Source organism: Diaporthe batatas (assembly GCF_019321695.1).
Source record: "Diaporthe batatas strain CRI 302-4 chromosome Unknown Contig00013, whole genome shotgun sequence".
Classification (NCBI taxonomy): domain Eukaryota; kingdom Fungi; phylum Ascomycota; class Sordariomycetes; order Diaporthales; family Diaporthaceae; genus Diaporthe; species Diaporthe batatas.
Genome location: NW_025408560.1, coordinates 176,870 through 197,390, shown reverse-complemented (window position 1 = coordinate 197,390; position 20,521 = coordinate 176,870). Strand labels below are relative to the sequence as shown.

The window sequence follows — 20,521 nt, the reverse complement described above, 5'->3', positions numbered from 1 at the left end:
CGCTTCGTTGTGCTTCACACATATCATGGCCGCTCACACAAAACCTCAATACATGATTTGAGTACACATTGCGAGGTCATGGAGAATCTGGCTTCAATTCTGAAATGGCTTTCCCATACAAGCCCGTAGCCTTTCTTACGGGCGCAAACGGTGAGTTCATCTCAGTTTCCTTGTGGCCAGCCGCATCGAGAAGTCAGACAAAATTGACTGACACACAACACAAGGCCCGATCCACGCCCTATCGTACTCAGCCAGCCCAGGCACCTACATCCTAACGGGCAGCGCCGACCGCTCCATCCGGCTGTACAACCCCTCGCCCAGCACGGCCATCCACCCGGCCAACTCGTACATCACCAAGAAACCGCAGCAGCAGCAGCAACAGCAAAGCCCACATGAGCCCCTCCCAGAGGGCCGCCTCATCCAGAGCTACCAGGCCCACTCGCACGAGGTCCTCTCCCTGGCCGTCACCGCCGACAACGCCCGCTTCGCCTCGGCCGGCGGCGACCGCACCGTCTTCCTGTGGGACGTGGCGACGGCCCAGACGGTCCGGCGCTTCTCTCACGCCACCGAGGGCCACGTCGGGCGCGTCAACTGCGTCGCCGTCGGGGGAGGGGACGACTCGCTCGTCGTGTCGGGCGGGTTCGACACGACCGTGAGGGTGTGGGACGCGCGCGCCGGCGGCGGCGGCGGCGGCGCGAGGCCGATCCAGGTGCTGGACGACGCCGCGGACGCCATCTCCTCCGTGGTCGTGCGCGGCGCCGAGGTCGTCGCGGGCTCCGTGGACGGGCGGGTCCGGTGCTATGATGTCCGCGTGGGCAAGGTCACGGCCGACGTCGTCGGGGCGAGCGTCACGAGCGTGTGCCTCTCGCGCGACGGCAAGGCGATGCTCGTGGGGAGCCTGGACAGCCGGGTGAGGCTCATGGACCGGGAGAGCGGGTCGTGCCTGCGGGCGTACGGCGGCTCCGGCGAGGAGGCGGAGGGGTGGAGGAATGAGGACTTCAGGGTGCAGAGCCTGCTTGGTGCCGGGGAGAGGTTCGTCGTCGCCGGGGACGAGATGACGGGCTCTGCTGGCGCGGACGGCGGGCACGCGGCGGCTGACGGCGGTAGGATATGGGCGTGGGATCTGATGACGGGCAAGCTCGCCGCCAGGGTGCCTGTGCCGTGGGGCCCGGGGGGCGCGGAACGGCTCAAGAAGCTAGTCGGCCGGGACGGGAAGCCCAAGGAGCGCAAGTACGTCGTGAGCTGTCTGGCGTGGAGGGAGGGCGGCTTTGGCGACCAGTTCTGCGCTGGTGGCACGTCAGGGACAGTGACGGTGTTTGGCCCGGCCTGAGCGGCGACTGTCAAACTCGAGAGGAGAGAAGGAGGAGAGCATGAAGGTCCTTGCGGACCAAGGACTACCAGTTCGAACTTGACGGATATACCCTGCCTTAGAATATCATTACGAAAGTCAAATACAAAGGACTAGTTCTACAAGTTTGCCAGTATCGCTGCTATATGGGACTTCCTCATTATATGCAGGAGAGGTGGAGGAAAGGGGGGAGGCGGATCATGCTGTATTAAACGTGAACCATGGGTGCCGGGTCTTGGCTCAGAGCATCCAACGCTGTATTGGACTTCAGCCAACGTCGTAATAGAGCGTCGGTTCGACGCACAAGTGCACGTAGGCTTGTGGAGCTAGGGGCGAGCTGGGCCACAACATGTTGATTATTTATTCCTTATAATTCGGGGTTGCTGATTGGCGAGGCAAAGTTGCATGTAATAGCTCGGGCGAAAGACTGCTCGGACGAAAGACTGAAGGGGAAGGGGGGGGGGGGTAAATACGATGAAGCACACGATGGTGACCTGACTGAATTTACACGGTACATTATCATCACTGTGGCTTTTGACGGACCAAGACGCCAACACGCAATCCAGCAGTGGGCCCCATGGCTCGCCCTTCCACTTCAGCTCCTGCCATCCAAAGCTGAGCTGGGTGCTGTCCGTCTCTCTATATGAGCCCTGTGCCCCTCCGGAATCGACCTTACTGCGGACATACAAATGCCCACCTGATAGCCTGGCGCCAAACACCTCCTGCCCATGAAATGCTGTGACAGACGCAACGCAGATATCCATCCACCAAGCTTGTTGTGGTTGCCAGGAAAGGATATAAGTGCTCATAAGCAAAAGAAAAGTACCCGGTCCCGTTCCACGCTCCATTTTGAAATCATCATGACCCCATTTGTGCCTTCCTCGGCTTGGTATCTCTCATCTCTCGTCTGTGGCCCCCCTCCCCGTCTAGTCCATGTGCGCGAACTTGAACCAGTTCGGCCGGCAGTCCTCCTTGTTCAGCCACGCCTCTCCGTCCGTGAACCGGCCCGTCACACAGCCCTTGCATTTCGGCGAGTTGGGGCAGTTGAAGAAGGGGATGTGCTGGTATCCAATGTCGCGGAACCTGTGCATTGACACGTGAGCGTTAGACCTGCTTGTCCTCTGACAGAGCCACAATCCAAGAGCCAGAGAAGCGAGAGGAACAACATACCAATGAATCCGGTTCCTGTCTTCGAACAGGCCAAGTGCGATGCTGTGTACCGGTGCATCTCCCCACCGCTCATAAAAGAAGCCGCCGGCACGGTCAAGGTGGTTGAAGTAGTCCTCGTACGCCTGGCTCCTCCAGAACTCCATGTCAGCAATCTCAAAGTTGCTCCAGAAGTGACACGTCGAGTAGCCGTTGGCCTTGTCGTTGTGGTCTGGCCGCCTAGACTTGTCCACTACCCAGTTCAAGGCGTTGTTCTCGTGCATGTACTCGGGGTGGTCGGCGAGGAACTTGTTGGTCTCGGGCCACAGGGTCGGGATGGAGGCAGGGGCATCGTAGAGGTTGATGGTGAAGCCGTAGGTCTTGTTGTTGTCCTGCATGTAGGCAAACACGTCGTAGTCGATGTCGCAGAAGAAGTGCACCTTGGGCTCGACACGCCAGTAGTACCTGGTGTTGGCCAGCGCGGGGTGCTTGTAGAAGAGGCCGCTGTTCCAGCGACACATCTGATGGTAGGACATCATGCCGGCGTATTGGATGTCGTTCTCCTCGAGGATCTTGACGGACTCGTCGAAGAGGTCCATGTTGATCCAGGACGGCACGTCCCAGTGCTCCTTGGGGATGACCTCTGTTGTTACAGACTGCGTAAGCGACAATCCTCCCGCCACCCTGGCATCATGGACGGCTGCTTACCATAGTGAGTCTCTGCGTTGGTAACCTCGCGCGTGCGCTTCTTGAACTCCTCGGTGAAGGGCTTGTCGTTGAAGAAGGTCCAAGGATAGTTGAACTTGTGGTTCCACGTGCGCTCGAGGTCCTTCATGGCTTGTAACATGCCGCCCAACTCCTCATTTCGTACGAGGGCCAGCAGGGTGGCATTGATACGGGCGGGTTCCTTGGCATCTGGTGCGTAGCCGGGGCCGGCGCGACGGAGGACACCTGCTGGTTCGCCGGTTGCTGCAGAGTTCACAATGTCAGCTGGTCAACCAGACAGCAGAGAATCGCCACGCGACACAGGGTCGAAGCGAGGCGAGGCGCGGCGAGAGGCGACGAGGCGCAGGCTCAGGGTCGGAGGCTTACGGTCTAGTAATGGTTCCTTTTCGTTTTTTGGGATGGGCGAGGACAATGGTATGGAAACCCCTGGCTTGAAGACCTGATAAAGGAAGAAGCACCACATCATGACGGCCGCGAGCCCGAGGACTCTGACGGGGCGGGCAACAGCCATGATGGCGGTGGGCGCAGGCCTGGGCTGCTGTGCTGACCTTGCTCGAGAGCTTGCTGTGTCGGGGACGAGGAAAGAAAGGTGGCAGCTGAGCTAACGAAGCATGGCCCCAATGAGGCAGGGTGCTGCGATGGGGAATCGAGAGGGCGGAGAGTGGGTTGTCGTGGGTCGATCGTGGTCTATAGACTCGGGTCTCGAATGGGGATTGGGGATTGGGGATTGGAGACTGAGATCTAGATAGTTCACAAGACAACAAGATATCCAAAAGTTCAAAAGGGGGCCCAAGCCCAGCCAGGCACAGGCAGTAAGTCGACTACTGTGTTACTGTGTACAGTTTCCGGACGCGTGCAGGACCAGCCGTTGCCGCTAGCTCCCTTAGCATGTGAGCACCTTGTCTGGCGGCAGGCGAGTTAAGCATTGCCTGTTTCCTGGCAGACTGGCAGATTAGCGTCATGCGGTCCCAAGGAGTCGGTGGAATAGGGGAGACAGCCCCCAGGTGAGGTGGGTTAGCAGTGGGCACCTCGAAGGCCAGCGCCAGATCTCCCAGATCTGTCTGGCTTGGCCGAGTACCCGCTGTCAAAGCGCGTGTGTAACTCGGTGACATCCACCCAACGCGTACAAAGGTCACTTAGACAGTCACGCAACACTTGAGCCTCAACGGCCGGGCCAACTGCAGTTGTCGTGACCCGGCCGAACCCTGTCCAGAGCTTCTCCCCTTCTCGCTCACGGAATGGCATTCCTTGCCGAGTTTGGGGCTCTCACAGACGAGCTCGTCACCGTCATCACATCGACCTCGCCGACTGTATGGCCCCCTGTCCATGGCCATGGTGGTCAACCAGCCTGACATCTCTTTTTTTAGTCTCATCCTCACAAGTTCAGTGCCTTTCGCGAGTCTGCCCTTCGCAGCCTCCGAAATCGCAATTACCTGCAGACAAATCATTTTGCGGTTGAGGACCAGCTCCGCGGCCTCGTCGAGCGCTTCTCCGTTGTCGGCCGTGATGTGCTCTCGGACGCTTTGAGGCAGAGACTGGACTCTCTGTCCACCAAGACTACCAGATTCACCCCTGAGATCTTACATCTGTTCCTCGAGTTGTCTGATAGGCCCGCACAGAAGACGTCACTCGACGCCTTGGAACGCCTACGCCCTCCGGACCCACACTCGGGCCAGCAACTGCGGTGGGAGGACATTGCCAGGGAGGATGGCTGGGCCCAGGACCGCGGTCTCTGGAACAACGTCGACTTTGCCGACAGCTCAGAAGACGACGTCGTGCAAGACTCTCAGTCACAGGCTTCGGACGAGTCGTCAGACACCTCCATATCTAGTGCCACCCAAGGCAGGAGGTCCGCCAAGCATCTCATCCTGCCACAAGACCACCCTGATTCTGCGCTCGAAGCCGTCGGGAAGTCCCAAAAATGGCGGCATGCTGCTCTTCCAAGGGATGATTCAGGGCGACCGCTGAAGATTCCAATCTCTGAGCTTCAGATCCTGCGTGAAGTCCTATTCATGCTCAATGGGCTCCCGTCAGATTTGTTCTCTGCAGACTGCACGCCAATACCCAAGTTCCAGCTAGCAGATATATTATGGGATACATATAGAGCATTGATCAACTCTTTCGCCGAATCTGGTCGGACCCTGCTTCCTCTGCGCAAGTTTTGCGAGACGGTACAGCTCATACCGATGGTCCAGGCCTTCCAGGACTCTGTATCCCAACGGCTAAGGCTGTTTGATCGCGAAATCGCCCTAATACAGCACCGTTTTGTCGACATCAGACATGACACCGTCGTCAGTCTGATTGCTCTTCAGCAAGAGCTTCGCCCACACCTGACTCCCCTGAATGCACTAGGCCACGTGGTTCGTCAACTACAGGACGAGCGCTTTGCCCATGCTTTCCGCTGCCTTGAGCTGCTATATGACGCGACCTGTGTTGCTCAACTCAGCGGGGACATACTTACATACAGCTTCCTGGGTGCCATCTTCTTCGAGTGCTTCAGAGTGTACACCATCCCCATAAGGCGGTGGATGGAGGAGGGCCATCTGACGCCAGGGGACAAGACATTCTTTGTTGCAGAGTGTGAAAGCCCAGTCCCTTTGCACCAGATCTGGAGTCACAAGTTCGAACTTCGGCGGACCCCTGACAACCAGTTGCACGCACCAAATTTCTTGCAGTCCGCCCTGAGAAAAGTCTTCAATACGGGAAAGAGCGTGGTCGTCCTCAAGCAGCTTGGCCGCTTCCGCAGCGCCGCAGACCATCCAGCGAACCGTACGCCGGAGCCTCCATTGGATTTCGAGTCCATATGTGGCTCGCCAGATCTCACCCTAGCGCCCTTCTCGGAGCTATTCAGTGATGCATTCGACGTATGGATTCAAAGTAGATATCTTTCGACCGCGTCAAACCTCCAGGAGGTACTATTTGAATCCTGCGGGTTGTGGTCTAGCTTCGATGCCCTACAACACGTTTACTTCATGTCAGACGGTTCCATGTCCGAAATATTCGCATCAGCTATCTGCTCGAGCTTGGACGCACTCAATACCGCCTGGACAGACCGCTTCAGTCTCACAGAAGTTGCTCAGGAGGCGTGGTCTCAATGTTCGGGGCTGGAGCCATACCGTCTTTCAGCTGCTGTGGACCCTGAACACATTTTCCACGCCGACCCTGGCAAGGCCAGGTGTAGTGTCAGAAACAGCTTGCCTGGGGTTCGGCTCTCCTACAGGCTCGCTTGGCCCGTCCGGCTGGTCATCACGGCAGAAAGCATCGCCGGCTACCAAGCCATCTTCACACTGCTCTTGCAGATCCGACGCGTAGCTGCGATATTGAACAAGCTCTTCACCAGCTGCAGGAGCCATGACGAGACGGGCGAGCAGCTAGCCTTCTACAGCCTCCGCTCGCGCCTGCTGTGGTTCACAAACATCCTCCAGACCTACCTGGCCAACCTTGTCCTGGCGCCCAACATAGACCGCATGCGGTGCGACGTCCAGAACGCCGAGGACGTCGACGCCATGATCGAGATCCACTCGGCCTTCTCGCGGCGCATCACGGAGGAGGCCTTCCTCGGCGCCAAGCTCGCGCCCATCAAGGAGTGCATGCTCGACGTCCTGGACCTGGCCATCAGGCTCGAGGACGCGAGGCGCGCCGAGGAGGAGCGCGCATCGGACGGGCACAAGTATCTCGCCACGCCCAGCCGCCCCGGCGCGGGTGGAGGCCCCGTCGGGGGCGAGAGGACGACGCCCAGGCTCGGCGTGTATGTCAGCCCCAAGGAGAAGGAGCGGGAGGAGGACAACACCATCCTCTTCGGGGACGGGGACCTGGACGAGGACTTTGGCGTCCAGGACAAGGTCGACACCCCGAGGCAGAGGCAGAGACAGCAGCCGCAGAGACAGACTTATGCCGAGGTCCTGGTGGCCATCCGCGCCGACTTTGACCGGCACCTGCGCTTCATCGCGGGCGGTCTGCGTGGCGTGGCGAGGGCTTCAGTGGATGCGGCGGCCCCGAAGTGGGATATCCTCGCTGAGATGCTGGAGATAGGCAACCCTGCACCGCTTTATCAGTGATATGAGCTTTTCCCGTGTGTCTGCTACGTGGCAACAGCATCTCTTCACCTAAGTTCTCAAGATGTGTACTCCGCGATGTTCAGGGGGCATACCCAATACCCTCATGTGGGATGGCCTGGTGGTATAGACTAGCTTCTGCAAAGGATATCTCATTGAATAGCACTGCGGATGGGACAATCCCCAGTGGAACAACTTTTAATGAGATGACCACATATTGATTGACCTCCTTCGGTATGGACGATTATACGGTATCTCATGGCCAAGGGCTCAGGGACATTCTTATGACCTCTTGAATTGACGATCTGGCACGGCGTCTATTTTCGTGCATGGTCTCACATTTTCATACTCCGCTCAAATAGTGCGCACGCTGGTCCCATCGATGGCCTCCTTCGCCTTCTGGAACTCCGGTTGATTGTTACGACTTCGTTGAACAAGAGCGCAGCTAATAGTATATACTCATGAAGAACCCCATGTCTTCAGACTATGCTTAGCTAGTATGCACGTCGGCCTTAGCAATCGCCTCGGTGACCTTCTCGATCTCCGGGTCAGCCATCTCCTTCTTCTCGGTAGACTCGACGCTTGGCTTGGCGGCGGCTATCATCAAGTCCATGTTAGCATGTGTCTCCTCTCTTCATTGTCTTTTTTCTTGGGAGAGGAAAGGTCACTCACATGTCTCATTCTCCTTGGCCTGGGCGGCAGCAAGCTTCTTGAGCCTCTTCTTCTCCTTGTCGCGCTCCTTGGCGAGCCTCTTCTCCTCAGCCTTGCGGGCGGCGAGCTCCTTTGCCTTCTTGACCTCCTCGCCGCCGTACGCGTCGCGCCACTCGTCGACCTTGGCCGCCGGGATCTGCGTGAAGAGCAGCTTGGGCGTCCCGAGCTTGTGGCCCGGCTTGATCGCGTCCGTCACCCAGGTGTCGGGGATTGACGCCCGCGGCTCGAGTCCCAGCTGCTCGAAGATGTTGGCCGCCGTGCCCGGCATGTAGGGCGCGACGATGGACGCGAGAAGGGCGATGTGGTTGAGCGCGAGGCCGATGACTGCGGCGCAGCGGTCCGGCTCCTCGGTCAGGAGGCGGTTGTCGAGCTTGTTGTCCTGCAGAATCTTGTTGCCGAGCGCCGAGATGGCGAGGACCGTCTGCAGGCCGGCTCGCAGCTTGGTTGCGTCCATGTGGGTGTTGTACTCCTTGAGCAGGGCGTTGACGTCCCTCACGTGTGCGTCAAGGCCCTCGGATGTGTATTTCGTGTAGTCAGGGACCACAGACTCATACTTTGCCTGGCAAAACTTGAGCACGCGCTGGTTGAAGTTGCCGAGGTTTTTGAGCAGGTCGTTGTTGTTGGCATCGACGAATTCGGTCCACTTGAACTCGCTGTCTGCCGTCTCCGGGCGCCGAGACAGCAGATAGTACCTCCACACATTCGGCTCAATACCGGTGTCCTTTGCATTGTTGCCAAACACGCCGACTCCCTTGGACTTGCTGAACTTGGACTCCTCGTAGTTCAGGTATTCTGTGGTGGAAAGCTTGTGGACCTTTGTCCATTTCTCCCTAGTTCCAATTTGGGAGGCAGGGAAAACGATGGTGTGGAAAGGAACGTTGTCCTTGCCCATGAACTGTATGAGGTCGACGTTGTCCGATCTCCACCACTTCTCCCACAGCTTCCCATCCACGTTCTTGCCGTCTGTGTAATTCGCCGTGATGGACACGTACCCAATACATGCGTCAAACCACACGTAGAACACCTTGTTAGCATATGCCTCGTCGTCCAGGCCCTTGAGGCCTTTGGGGATTGCAGTTCCCCATTTCAGATCACGGGTGATTGCACGAGGCAGCAGTCCCTTCTGGATCCACGAGTCGGTGATTTGGATACAGTTGGAGCTCCAGGTGCCCTTCTTGCTGGCCGCGAGGAACCAGTCTTTGATCTCGTCCCCAAGCGCGTCTAGCCGCAGGTACAGGTGCTTTGTCTTCCGCCTCTCCGGGGTGGTGCCGTCAACCTTGCAGCGGGGTTTCACGAGCCAGCCAGTGGCTTTTGCCACAGCATCATCAGAGGCTCCGGCCTCGGGTCCGGGCTGGAACGGGTCCAGCAGGTTCCCGCACTTGTCACACTGGTCACCCCTCGCCCCGTTGTCGCCACAGATGGAACACTCGCCCTCGATGAATCGGTCAGCGAGGAAGCTGTTGTGGTTGGCGTGGGAGCAAAAAGGCTGGAACTCCTCGCGCTCGAGGATGAAGCCGTTATTCCACAAATTCCTGAAAATGTCCTGGGTAATCTGGGTCTGGTGCTCGGTGGGGGTGCGACCAAAGATGTCAAATTCGATCTTGAACCAGTCGTAAATCTCTTTGTGAAGGGCGTGGTACTTCTTGCACAGCTCCTCGGGGCTCACGCCCTCCTCAAGGGCCTTGGTCTCGGTGGCAGTACCATACTCATCAGAGCCGCAGACAAACAGAGTCTGGAACCCACGGGCCTTGGACCAGCGGGAGAAGACATCTGCAGACAGAACACTGCCGATGAGATTTCCAAGGTGGGGTACATTGTTGACGTATGGCAGGGCGCTTGTGATGAGAATATTTCTCTTGCCCTCGACGGGCAATATTGGGTCCGCCGCCATACTAGACGCTGTCCTTTGTATGCTGTATGCTGTGTTGTTGCGACGTTGAGCTGTGTGCTTCTGTGAGTTGGGTGAGGTGCAAGGGCGAGCCTAGGGCGAGGGTGACAATGAGAGAGGATGGGTCGGGCCTACCCTCTGGGAAAACGTGGTGGGGTAGCCTCTGGATCGACTCCTCAAGATGCCAAGAGTGCTTTGAGATTGCAAACTCTTCGAATTGGTAGAGGGACAGACTGGGGCATTCAATCCCGATGCTCTGCTGCTCAATTGGGAGATCTAAAATGCAGTAAAGTGTGAGTCAACAGTGGCGTGGATCTCACAAAGTTCAGCAAGCCGTGTCAGAATGGAGGGGTCCGACAGGGCGAGCTGGGGCTGACAGGCGGGAGCAACGTCAAGTGCCCCGCGGTGCTTTAAAACACGGCGGCCGCTTCGCGTCACCGCTTATCGCTATCAAGGATCCCACGCCCGAGTTCACCGACAAGGTGCTGTGCTTTGAAAAGTGTATGTAGCCCAACATGGCATTCGACAACCCGTGGGCACTTGGGGAATTTCGTATGATTCCATGAACAGTCAATATCTTCCTGTGCCTTGATAGAGACCCCAGAGCGCCTCCGAAACAGTCTGTCCATCGCGCAGAGCAGAAAATCTTTCAGGGCCTGGAAGGGAGCTACTATCGGGCTTGAATTTCGGCCTTGCCGGGTATTGATTCACCAACTACATCTCCTGGGTCACGTTTGTGAAAAGCATGGTGGCGGTGATCGTTGGTTCGAAATCTGCTTCATCTTGACGGACAGCAGCAACAGCCGGCACACAAAACGAGACCAAGATTTCAAGAACTATATCGACGCTAACAAGGACGGTAACATTAACTGTCGCGTTGTTCCGCATGCAAAGCTCAGTAATTGGAAGCTGCTGTGACCCAAGAAAAGACACGCTACTATTCGATACAATGCGGCTGTGCACGACCTAAGGGCCGTTCGCTCTTGCGTAGACATGCTAGCATCCTAGCCTTTCCCTCCAGCGGTGGGATATCGGGGTTAGGCGCTGCGAAGGGACTGCCTCCTTCAGGTGTTTCGTCGAATCCGGTTTCGGGCAGAATGCACACTATGATGCCTGCGGACCCGGGGCCGAATCGTCGTTGCTCTGTTGGTGCTGTTGGGCCTGTCGCTGGTTGTTCTGCTTGTTGCCAGACTTGTGCTGGTTGGCCCTCTCCTTGCGGGACTCTTCAACGGTGATGCGTTGTTGAATGCTCTCCTCGTGCACCTTCCACTCGATCTTGGTTTCTGGAGGGAAGTTCAGGACTCGCTTGAAGGTTTCCCTGGTGGCAATGTTAGCAATCCAAGAACCCGACGCGTCAAGGGCGTGCGCGGCACGGTGGCCTGTTACTCACCTGATCTTGAGCACCTTGCCCCCACTGGTGGCAGTCCAGATGCTGAGGATGTCCTCACCGTTTCTGACACTCATCACGGCGCCGCAAACTTCCTCGCCAGCATCACCAAACTGCTCACCAATGAGAGCAAGCATCAGGTCCTCCCAGTACCGGTCCGCGACCCCCTTCTTAAGGCGCACGACCCACTTGCCGCCCTTCCTGTTCTCGTCATCCTCCCAGATGGGCCGGACGCCCTTCTTGAACAGGTGGTAGTCGGACACGACCGGCAGGGTCGACGGTCGCTTCAGGTGCCTGTAGACGGCCCAGAACTCCTCGGCGCTACCGACCGTCGCTATGCCGTGGACGGTGTCCTCATAGGGGATGTAGCCGACATTCTTCGGGATGGAAGGGCGGTACCAGAACGCCCAGCTGTTACGCAGCGGGTGGGCCCCGCGCTGATCGCTGTCCTTCCTCTCCCTTGTGGCGGGCCCTGGCGTGCTCGCGGCTGATTTCGCAGCCCCGCTCAAGCCGGCCTTGGTTGCGCTGCCCCCGTTCGCGCCGTCCTTTCCGGATTTCTCGGTTGTTGGGGTCTTGGAGGCTAGGTCGAAGGGGTTCCCGGTGGACTTGGGCGTCTTTGCCCCGAAGTTCGAAAAGGCGCCGGTGCCGAGGGCGAAGGCGTTGGATGCGCCGCCCGGGGAGGCGAGTCCGCTGCCTGGGGTCTTGACGTCGTTTAGAGGGTTCCTCGTCCCGTGCGACGAGCTATCACCGCCGAATCGCTTGGAGATGGAGGAATTCCGACCGAGGGAGCCGGTGTCGTTGAGGGCCGAACCTGGTGTCGAGAGGGAGAGCTTGTTGGTGCTGTAGAAAGAACAAGTCAGTGTCTGCGGTCTGAGCTCTGCCGGGACTGGGAATAGCAGTGAACATACTTGGTCCGGCGAGTCCATAGGTTATCCATGGAGACTGTGAAACGAACGGCGAGGCAAGCTGCCCTTTGGGGTTTGTTCTGGGAGAGAATTCTGCGACCCTCCTCACAGTCTTATTCCAGGCTCCGAGGGCTACAAGGTACCCAAAAGTAGTTTCGCTGGTGATTAATCGATTGAACCGACTCGTATCGGGTTGCGGAAAGGGATTGTGGCCGAGTTGGTCTGGGTGTGGTTCCTTTGTTCGTTGTGTGTTTGCAGGACTTTTTGCGGTGGTGGAGGTGGCCGAGATGGAGGTTCAGATTGGCGCGTTTGGATGGTAGCTGGACAAGGAAATGCAATTTCGCCTATGGTCGTTTTTGTTCGAGAAGGCCACTGATCATTGAAGAAGAAGAAGACGCGGTCGTTGACGTGTAACGCGGGCCGTAGGTTGTAGGGCAGGGTGTGTGTGTCGGTCTGTGTCCAAAGTGGCGGATGGGATGCACCAAGATGCAGATGACGGAGGAGAGTCCAGGTACAGAGCTTGATTCGGGCCAGGGGATGGTGGAAGTTTGTGGGATGCCTCGAGGTCGGGGTTTGGCTGGAGGGAAGAATTGGCTGGCTGCAGCTGGGGAGATGATCGATCTGAAGGTGGGATGGGGACTGCAGGCGGTGTCACAAGGGTATACTGATCTGGTACGCAATGGGTTCTGGTGTGGGTTGGGATGGAATGCGGAACTTGGAAAATGTGAAGCGTCGACAGAAAAAGTCTCTTCCAATGAGCACTGGGGTGGTGAGGCGGCGCTTGGGCTGCCCCAGGGAGCTCCACCGTTGCGTTGCACCTGCACTAATGGATCGACAGCCACCAGCAGCCAGGCCAGCAGCCAGTGTGGGGTATCTACCTGGCAGCCAGGCAGCCTGGGCGTGCAGACAGACCACACGGGTGGGCGGCCCATTCCATCCTGCAGCAGACAGACAATACCATTCAGTCTCTGTACCAAATGCTGATGATGATATCTACGAGAGTGCACGTGTGGCCTGTATAATACTCCCAGCCAATAGTCCAAGCAGATAATGTATGTCTACGCTTGTCCTGTCACTCTCGCTGGGAAATGGAGAACTCAGTAGGTATGGAGGATGAGGCCACTATATCCGGCACTCATAGCCACGGCCGCAGCTGGCAGTATACTTAAGTATCTTTCAAACCTACCTAGGTAGGTACAACACAGTCCACCCCTTCATGCCTTTGCCTTGCCCTTCCCCTGGCCAGGCTCTCTCCTCCTCTCCCAGATCTGCAGGTAGCTCTCACCCATGCACAGAAGCTCCTTCTGGATCTTGTCCACGAACAGGTCCTGGCAGACCACCCACTCGCCCCTGGCCTTGTCCAGCAGCTGCACCTTCCACGTCTTGCGCTCCTCGCCCGTGTCCGCCACGTCCTCGCGCAGCCGCACCGCCTCGTGCACCACGTTGGCCACCAGGTCGTAGTAGATCGGCCCGCCGCCCGGGTGCGCCGCCGGGTCCGGCTCCACGTACGGGCTCACGTCCAAGTCGCGCGAGTCAAACGTCACGATCGTCGGGTTGCGCTCGCTGACAAACTTGTTCTGGCTGAAGCGCTTGACGTGCATGACCAGGTATGGCGGCAGCGGGTGCATCAGCCTGTAGCGCCGCCGGTGCGCCAGGTGCTCTTGTGCCGAGTGGCCGTCATATTTGGACAAGATCGTCGTCAGCGGCACCTGGGGGATGATGTTACGCTCCTGTTCGTCTTGGAACAGCGGCGCGGGTGGCAAATCCAGCGTGAGGAGGAGGAACCGGCTGACGTCCACCTTTACTTCCGCGGCCTCCTCGAACCGTAGCCGGTCACCCACGTCGGCTTTTGCCGTGATGGCTTGCGACTCGACCTTGAGCCTCCCTTGAAACACCCTCTGCACCATGCTGCTCCCCGGCTTGGTCTTGCTTCCCCCCAGGCCGAGGTGGAGATTGTTCAGGAACCAGCTGAGGAATTCGACAGGGTCGCTCTGCACGGTCAGGGTGTACCGCTTATTCGACCGCAGCGAGATCTCCTGCAGCAGCTCATGTGGCGACACGTGCGACTTGAACGCGCGCGGATTCCAGATCTTCCTGAACAAGATGCTCGTCCTCTTGACCAGCTCTGACCGGGAGCTGGCAAAGTCCTCCAACAAGAAGAAGTTCCGCAGTGGCGGGACGTGTGACAATGCCTGAACCACGACGTTCAGGTAGTCATTCTCCTTGATGTTGTTCATCCCCACGTAGCCTGGCGTGTATTCCTTGCCCAAGATCGTGAGGCTGGTGCGCGGCCGTCGATCTATGTCCATGACCTCTTGTTTCGTGTACCTTGGGTCTGACACGTACTTGATGTCGTCCAGGCTCTTGCTCGTAACCTCGTACCCCTCCGGTAGCACGTATACTTTCTGGGTCGCCATGTTGATGTAGACGTGGTGGTTTTCGTCCAACGAGTGGAAGTAGGCGTGTGATTTGGGGCCGCGGCCCTGGAAGTACTTGCCGCATACCAGACATGCGTACACGTTGATGTTGGACAGCGAAACAGAGCAGAGCTTCTCAAAGTCGAAATCTAGCACGTTCCGGTCGATCGTGTCGAGGTACAGGTCGTCGTAGCCTGCGGTAGGCGCCGACTGCCTGATCGGCGCTTTCTCTTCTGGCAAGTCGTCTTCCAGGTCTGAGTCCAACTCCTCACCGTGCCCGTTTGCGGCACCATTCTGCCTCGGCGTCGTATCGCCACCTGACTTGCGCTGCTCGAGGTCGCTGTCTCCTTGCGCGCTGGGGCTTTCACCAATCCGCGACTTCTTCGATGCAGGCGAGTCTGCGTGGAACGTTTCTTCGAGCGCTTCGGACGCGAGTCGCTTCGACATGGTGGTCTGGTAATCGAATCGCGTGAGCCTTGTCGAGTGCGGGAGGAGGTGAAGACGGGGAGTTTGGGGCTTCCCAGGGCGGTGCAGGAGGTGGTTGTGTCAATAAGGCTTCTGGGTGGATCAGCTTCAGCGCGGTGCCGAGATCCTAGGATTGTTTGGATTGATGCACTGACACCCCGCCTTTTACTACTGCCACGACCAGAGCTATACTAGTATCTCACTTGAGAGTTGTTTGTGTACAACACAGGATTTTCACCAATTGGATAGAACAATTGTTGATTTTCATTAGTCCACTTTTCAGGCCTATCTTACTGTGTATGGTGGTTCAAAGCAGAAAATGATGCATTGCCAGTGAGGTGTTTAGGTTTTTCTAGTGTCCAGGTTATCCATGATTTTTCGACCTGCTCACATTCGCGACTTAAATGTTTATGAAAAGCCACTTTTCCGAAAAAAAGTTTGTTGGCTTGGATTCACTAGGTTGATTTGGTATCACTTCTATTTTATTCACCCATCATATTCTACACCTCATGAAGCTGCATCCAGCATCAGGACATCTCCCTCCCCGTTCTCACCAGCCGCAGGCATGTCCATCATGGGTGCCAAGTTCTCCATCTCCTGTAACGTGTACTCTACCAGGTATGATTCGTCCACCAGCTCCTCCGTACGCTTGTAGTGCCTCTCGGTGTACACCTTCAATGCATTGAGAACCTCCGTCAAGCTCTTTTGCCCACGTGCTCCCTTGACCGACAGGTTCGAGAACTTGGTGGCCGGATAACTCCTGATCAGAGCCCACAGGATCCTCTGGGCTACTGACGCGGTCCTGGCATTGGTGTTCCAATCCCGCAGTCTCAGAAGCAGTAGGAAGATCTGCTCGTCAGATAGCGTTGCTAGAACCTCATCGACCGCCCTGAGGCCAGACAAGCTTCCCTGATCTGGTTCCTTCGAGTTCACCACTTTCGTGAACAGGTTGAGCAACCTCCCAGGGTGGTTGAGCTGCAGCGCGAGCGCGATGGCTTCTCTGTACGCACCAGTGTGCATGTAATTCTCAAGCTCCTGCTCCTGCTCGATAAGCTTGGTGGCCGCCTCAACAGCCGCAGTCTGCGTCTCAGATGATGTGTCCTTCCAGAAGGTAACGGTAGAGTCTGCGCTTCCGGAAACGATCATATTCGTCTCGGGGTGCACGGCAAGAGCCCACACGCGGTCCTCATGGTTGTCCAGCGTGGTCTCGGTCTCGCCGCTGTTGGCATCCCAAACTTTCACGAGACCGTCACCGCCGGCGCTGGCGAATTGGACCCGTTTGGCTTTGTCGCCCTCGGCGTGCTGGTTGAGCCATGCCACCTTCAAAATACTGTTCGAGTGCCCCTCAAAGGTCCTCAAGCAGGTGTAGTCCGATAAGCTCCAGATTTTGACAGTCTTGTCTCCGGAGCCTGTCAAGACAAGTCCTTTCCCGGCCACCGCACCCTTATCGCCCTGGATTACGGGAGTGTTTGCTGGTGCAAATCTTACTGACCAAACACCTCTCTTGTGGCCTCGGAGAATACCCTGTACTTCACCCTCTGCAACAGACCAGATCTTGACAGTCTTGTCCTGAGATGCGGATGCAAATAGTTGGCCCGAGATGTTTACGTCAAGTGCGTTAATGTCCTTGTCGTGGGCCTTCCTCGTGAACAGAGCTTTGGCCTTCTTCTGGGCTTGCCGTGGGATTTCCCACTTCTTCACTGTCAAGTCCTGTGATCCTGTCATGAGTACCGCCGGGGGGTTGTTGACTGGGTCCTGGTATGCTGCAGAGGACTCCTGGGGAATAGTCTTCGGAAGGCCGATAGCGCCTACAGACTCGGCGTGTCCTGTAAATGTCGCCCAACACGTGTAACTGTTGTTCTCCCGATCCACCCGCCACAGCCGAGCTGTGTTATCCTTTGCGCCCGTCGCAATCCAGTGCCCAGACCAATCGACATCGAGAGTGATCACGATCTCGTCGTGTCCTTTGAGGAGACCTATGTCTTGGCCTAGGTACTGGCCTGCCCCTGTGATCTCGTCTGCTCCTACCTGTGACTCTGCCACGGAAACAAGTCGCACGTCCTCCGAGTTCGTGGCCAGTGCCATCATGGAGCGGTCGGGCAAGACGTATGCAAGGTCGATAATCTCATCATGAGTGCCAGAGATCCTCCTGAGCGGTTCAAGTGGTGGCAATTCAGGGATTGTGAGAGCGTCTCGCATCGAAGGTGTTCGGTAGAGAACGAGCGTGTGGTCCATCTGGACAGTCAGCAACAGGTTCTGCTCTGAGCACAGAACTGCTGCGACGATCGAGTCACCCTCAGACTTTGAGGACTGTTCCGTCGTCACTTCACGGCCTGTTTCGGAGTCCCAAAGCCTTACACAACCGTTGGCGCCAGCGGTGTACGTCAGCCCGCCGTCCTCCAAGAACCCAACGGCTTCCATCGTCTCAAATGTTGGGATGACCTTTCTCGGCGCCCACGATTTCGCATCCCACCAGATCATCGTTTTATCACGACTGGCCGTGACCAGCGCATGTTGCGACGGGGAGTAGTCCAGCCCCTGAACGTCAGACACATGCGACTCGAGGTCTGCGACCACTGCGCGCTTGTGTAGGTCCCAAACCCTGATTTTTCCATCTTGGCTGCCAGACGCCAGGCGGAACTTGGCAGTCGCGGAATCCTTGTCTTCACCACCCACGTCACTCTTCCTCTTGGTCTTTTTGCCCTTCTTGCCGGTCAGCTGCTCGTCTGCCAGGCGACTAGAGGCGATCTCGAAGAAATGGAGGGCGGAAACAAGGACACTTGGGCCCCTGAAAGTGTGCGTGACGTATCCGCCGATCAAGTCCCAGACTTTAATATTGCCGTCCGCCGCGCCGGTGGCGAGGAGGGTGCCAGTGCGGTCAACGGCTAAGACGACCACCGGAGTCCCGTGTGGTTTCAGGGTTCGTGTAAGGGTCGCTTCGATCTCGCCTTGATCGTCGGAAATCTTGAGGGAGTATATGCGCATAGAGAGAGACCGAGAACAAACGATCAGATGGGAGGCGGAAGGTGTCACTAGACTCTGGGGTTAGCTGTCGCCCACGGATTGTCAAGCTCTCAGTGAGTCGTACAGGTCAAGGTCGAAATTTGCTCGTCATCCTGATGGGCACTGAATGTCAGCCGTGCCGCTGTCTAATGGGTGCTCCGTGTGGTGGACGTACCCCCTCAATCTTGGCCAGCTGCCTCCCAGTCAAAAGGTCAGTCAGGACCGCATCCTCACCAAGGGTCGTGGCAAGGATCTTGGCGCCATTGTCCAGTGAGATTGAGCCCCCTGTAAAGATGGGCTGTATGGCCCTCTCGGGTTCGAATGTTGTTTTATAAGGAAGCCTCGTTGTCATCTCGACTGCTGCATGCTGGTGACAATTCTGGGCTGGGCTGCGCGGGCGCGGGCTGCAAGTCGTGTAGTGAGGGCAAGTGAACCAAAACTTTTTTTGATAAGGAATTAGAGTTATCTTAGCGTCGATCCTTGGTCAGGGGTCACCATGCCCCATGTCGTCCCGATAGTACAGCTACCCCTTGCCCCTCTCAACAGCGAGCGCATGTCAAGGGGTAAACATATGCTGGCCTGCAGAGGGCGCAGGGCCGAGGGCCGACCAGAAGGTTGTTCCTACTAAGTAGAATTTTAGTCTTCTTTCTTAGAAGACAGTCCAAGCTTTCTTACATCTCCCAGCCGCAGACCCTTCTCGAAGATGGTCTCCAACGCCCTTCAAACATTATTACCACCATACCAGCCCGTCTCCAAAAAGTTATGTGATATCATAACAGAGTTTCTGTGTCTTACCTATATCTGGATTGCTGTGCTTCAGGATCTTGTCCGATATGAATATCGGATGTCATCCTGTCGGAGTTTTACCAAGTACCTCGGTACCTAGATAGGTATGAGATCAATTCAAGTTGTGCCATATGATGACAGGTGAGAGATAGCGTTATACATCTTTGAGCTAAATCAACAAGAATCCATCGTCAACTCCCACTGGTTCAAATTTGATATTGCCAGTTGCAGGAATCCTGATGCGCGTCTCCGACCAAAGAGAGTAGCCGAGCAACTACCGCTTCACGATACGATACGGCCAGGACTGCGGAGCAAGCGTGAAAGTGTGCCTTCCACTGCCACTGCTGTCTAGGGTTGGTCAACCTGATTGATATTTTACTCACAAACGGTGGTTGCGGAGATCTTGGAAAGCTCGAACTTTGCGATGTTCTGACCCGGACGAGACATGTACCGGTATCCAAGCCCAAACTATGGGCATGTGAGTTGCTGAACCCGACAGACACGACCAGTTGACGTTACCAAAGCGAAGAATCCGATGCTTACTTACGGGCATGTAGTTTCTTCTCGAGAGCCGACTTGTTGTCTGCTAGCCACCTTTACGGATGCCATGCGCTTGCGTCTGCGCCCCAGATCTCCCGCGAGGAGTGAATCACACACGCCCTGGCCGACAAAGTCGTGTCCTCCGGGAACATGCTGTCGCCGATGGTAACACCATCTTCACCAGCCAGTGGGAGTCCGTGGCAGCCGGTGCAAACACCCGTAGCGCCTCCTTGATACAGGCTTGCAACAGAGGTGGCCTCAGCACCTCAGCACATGGGATCACCTTCTCCTGCAATCAAGGCGCCGACAGGCCCGCGGTGACAATCCACCCCCCTCGCCGGCCTTTATAGGGCCAGACGGCGGATCATGTGGTAGAAAAGCGCTCACAGGTCGCACGCGACAGTTTCCGAGCCGGCAGAACCGGCGTTGCTGGCCACGGACTGACTGCCTGTATCTGGGGAGCATGCGGCCGGGATTCTGCTGAGGCACCGGAACCGCCTGGGCAGTGCGCCACAGCGTCGAAGCGGGCGTCCAGGCTCTTCTCGCCCCTTCATGGCACTGACCGCTGTGTCGATGATATGACCAGAGGAATGCCCGTCCAGCCAGGCCACCAGCGAGTTCGATAGCAGCAAGTGGGACCACTGCATGTAGCCGCCCACGGCGGCGTGGATATTCGGCGCCAGGGAGTTGGATACTGCCCGGCCGATGCCCTTGCCTTCGCGCAGTAAGCCGGACGGTTTGGAGAAGACCACCTAGCCGATGATGTTGGAAGTCGTGTAGGTGAAGAAGCGGATCAGCTCTTTGGGCTTGTTCTCCTCGGCGTTCCTCCAGGCAGCCTAGGAGCAGCTCGACCGTGTCGCCAACGGTCGGCTCTGCCTAGAGCAGGTTAATGAGGAGGTAGCCCGCGACGACGTGCCGGCTCAGCTCATTCTTTGCGGTCGGCTCTGTTTCCCCCATGGAATTCTTGAAACGCCTGTCAGGGAGGTGTACGATCTTCTACCAGTCGCCCTTCGCAGTGACGTGAGGGGAATCATGTTAATGCATCGGAATGGCTGACGCCGCTGACCTCTTTGGGCGCGATGGCCATGTGTCTCGTGGAGATGGTTTAGTCCCAGATTCTGGTCACCCTTCAGAACTCGTCTCA

The 20,521-nt window shown here is 57.1% G+C and overlaps 7 protein-coding genes across 7 annotated transcripts; 2 read left to right on the top strand and 5 right to left on the bottom strand.

Moving 5' to 3' along the window:
• The first annotated feature begins 13 nt into the window (after nucleotides 1-13).
• KVR01_010496 (uncharacterized protein) lies at nucleotides 14-1,473 on the top strand. The gene is made up of 2 exons (XM_044785462.1): nucleotides 14-150; nucleotides 225-1,473. Exons 1-2 carry the CDS (start codon nucleotides 105-107, stop codon nucleotides 1,328-1,330), a joined length of 1,152 nt encoding a protein of 383 aa, XP_044640655.1. The 5' UTR covers nucleotides 14-104; the 3' UTR covers nucleotides 1,331-1,473.
• A 345-nt stretch (nucleotides 1,474-1,818) lies between these two features.
• Nucleotides 1,819-4,186, bottom strand: KVR01_010577 (uncharacterized protein). Its single transcript, XM_044795043.1, has 4 exons — nucleotides 3,587-4,186; nucleotides 3,203-3,463; nucleotides 2,519-3,137; nucleotides 1,819-2,431 (listed from the first exon to the last, which is right to left on the bottom strand). The coding sequence occupies exons 1-4, from the start codon at nucleotides 3,729-3,731 to the stop codon at nucleotides 2,275-2,277; spliced, it is 1,182 nt and encodes a 393-aa protein (XP_044640736.1). The 5' UTR covers nucleotides 3,732-4,186; the 3' UTR covers nucleotides 1,819-2,274.
• Nucleotides 4,187-4,281: 95 nt separating this feature from the next.
• Nucleotides 4,282-7,578, top strand: KVR01_010173 (uncharacterized protein). Its single transcript, XM_044787361.1, has 2 exons — nucleotides 4,282-4,530; nucleotides 4,588-7,578. Exons 1-2 carry the CDS (start codon nucleotides 4,459-4,461, stop codon nucleotides 7,276-7,278), a joined length of 2,763 nt encoding a protein of 920 aa, XP_044640332.1. The 5' UTR covers nucleotides 4,282-4,458; the 3' UTR covers nucleotides 7,279-7,578.
• KVR01_010481 (uncharacterized protein) lies at nucleotides 4,282-10,230 on the bottom strand. Its single transcript, XM_044786666.1, has 3 exons — nucleotides 10,010-10,230; nucleotides 7,948-9,927; nucleotides 4,282-7,872 (listed from the first exon to the last, which is right to left on the bottom strand). The coding sequence occupies exons 2-3, from the start codon at nucleotides 9,875-9,877 to the stop codon at nucleotides 7,766-7,768; spliced, it is 2,037 nt and encodes a 678-aa protein (XP_044640640.1). The 5' UTR covers nucleotides 9,878-9,927; nucleotides 10,010-10,230; the 3' UTR covers nucleotides 4,282-7,765.
• A 64-nt stretch (nucleotides 10,231-10,294) lies between these two features.
• Nucleotides 10,295-12,878, bottom strand: KVR01_010421 (uncharacterized protein). Its single transcript, XM_044782856.1, has 3 exons — nucleotides 12,170-12,878; nucleotides 11,265-12,101; nucleotides 10,295-11,192 (listed from the first exon to the last, which is right to left on the bottom strand). The coding sequence occupies exons 1-3, from the start codon at nucleotides 12,196-12,198 to the stop codon at nucleotides 10,979-10,981; spliced, it is 1,080 nt and encodes a 359-aa protein (XP_044640580.1). The 5' UTR covers nucleotides 12,199-12,878; the 3' UTR covers nucleotides 10,295-10,978.
• Nucleotides 12,879-13,244: 366 nt separating this feature from the next.
• KVR01_010479 (mRNA splicing protein SAD1) lies at nucleotides 13,245-15,139 on the bottom strand. The gene has a single exon (XM_044790523.1). The coding sequence runs from the start codon at nucleotides 15,028-15,030 to the stop codon at nucleotides 13,381-13,383; it is 1,650 nt and encodes a 549-aa protein (XP_044640638.1). The 5' UTR covers nucleotides 15,031-15,139; the 3' UTR covers nucleotides 13,245-13,380.
• A 192-nt stretch (nucleotides 15,140-15,331) lies between these two features.
• KVR01_010345 (uncharacterized protein) lies at nucleotides 15,332-18,439 on the bottom strand. The gene is made up of 3 exons (XM_044792843.1): nucleotides 18,227-18,439; nucleotides 18,137-18,164; nucleotides 15,332-18,080 (listed from the first exon to the last, which is right to left on the bottom strand). Exons 1-3 carry the CDS (start codon nucleotides 18,401-18,403, stop codon nucleotides 15,556-15,558), a joined length of 2,730 nt encoding a protein of 909 aa, XP_044640504.1. The 5' UTR covers nucleotides 18,404-18,439; the 3' UTR covers nucleotides 15,332-15,555.
• Nucleotides 18,440-20,521: the final 2,082 nt, after the last annotated feature.

Excerpts from the sequence above, each read along its gene's own strand:
- KVR01_010496 (XM_044785462.1), top strand. The coding sequence starts at position 105 with ATGGCTTTCCCATACAAGCCCGTAGCCTTTCTTACGGGCGCAAACG. Across the intron at positions 151-224 it reads CTTTCTTACGGGCGCAAACG|GCCCGATCCACGCCCTATCG; the intron begins GTGAGTTCATCT and ends ACACAACACAAG.
- KVR01_010577 (XM_044795043.1), bottom strand. The coding sequence starts at position 3,731 with ATGGCTGTTGCCCGCCCCGTCAGAGTCCTCGGGCTCGCGGCCGTCATG. Across the intron at positions 3,464-3,586 it reads AAAGGAACCATTACTAGACC|CAACCGGCGAACCAGCAGGT; the intron begins GTAAGCCTCCGA and ends TGAACTCTGCAG. Across the intron at positions 3,138-3,202 it reads CAACGCAGAGACTCACTATG|AGGTCATCCCCAAGGAGCAC; the intron begins GTAAGCAGCCGT and ends CTGTAACAACAG.
- KVR01_010173 (XM_044787361.1), top strand. The coding sequence starts at position 4,459 with ATGGCATTCCTTGCCGAGTTTGGGGCTCTCACAGACGAGCTCGTCACC. Across the intron at positions 4,531-4,587 it reads TCACATCGACCTCGCCGACT|TCTCATCCTCACAAGTTCAG; the intron begins GTATGGCCCCCT and ends CTCTTTTTTTAG.
- KVR01_010481 (XM_044786666.1), bottom strand. The coding sequence starts at position 9,877 with ATGGCGGCGGACCCAATATTGCCCGTCGAGGGCAAGAGAAATATTCTC. Across the intron at positions 7,873-7,947 it reads GGCCAAGGAGAATGAGACAT|CCGCCGCCAAGCCAAGCGTC; the intron begins GTGAGTGACCTT and ends ACTTGATGATAG.
- KVR01_010421 (XM_044782856.1), bottom strand. The coding sequence starts at position 12,198 with ATGGATAACCTATGGACTCGCCGGACCAA. Across the intron at positions 12,102-12,169 it reads CTATGGACTCGCCGGACCAA|CACCAACAAGCTCTCCCTCT; the intron begins GTATGTTCACTG and ends TTCTTTCTACAG. Across the intron at positions 11,193-11,264 it reads GGCAAGGTGCTCAAGATCAG|GGAAACCTTCAAGCGAGTCC; the intron begins GTGAGTAACAGG and ends CATTGCCACCAG.
- KVR01_010479 (XM_044790523.1), bottom strand. The coding sequence starts at position 15,030 with ATGTCGAAGCGACTCGCGTCCGAAGCGCTCGAAGAAACGTTCCACGCA.
- KVR01_010345 (XM_044792843.1), bottom strand. The coding sequence starts at position 18,403 with ATGACAACGAGGCTTCCTTATAAAACAACATTCGAACCCGAGAGGGCC. Across the intron at positions 18,165-18,226 it reads AGCTGGCCAAGATTGAGGGG|GATGACGAGCAAATTTCGAC; the intron begins GTACGTCCACCA and ends AGTGCCCATCAG. Across the intron at positions 18,081-18,136 it reads GCAAATTTCGACCTTGACCT|TGACACCTTCCGCCTCCCAT; the intron begins GTACGACTCACT and ends CCCAGAGTCTAG.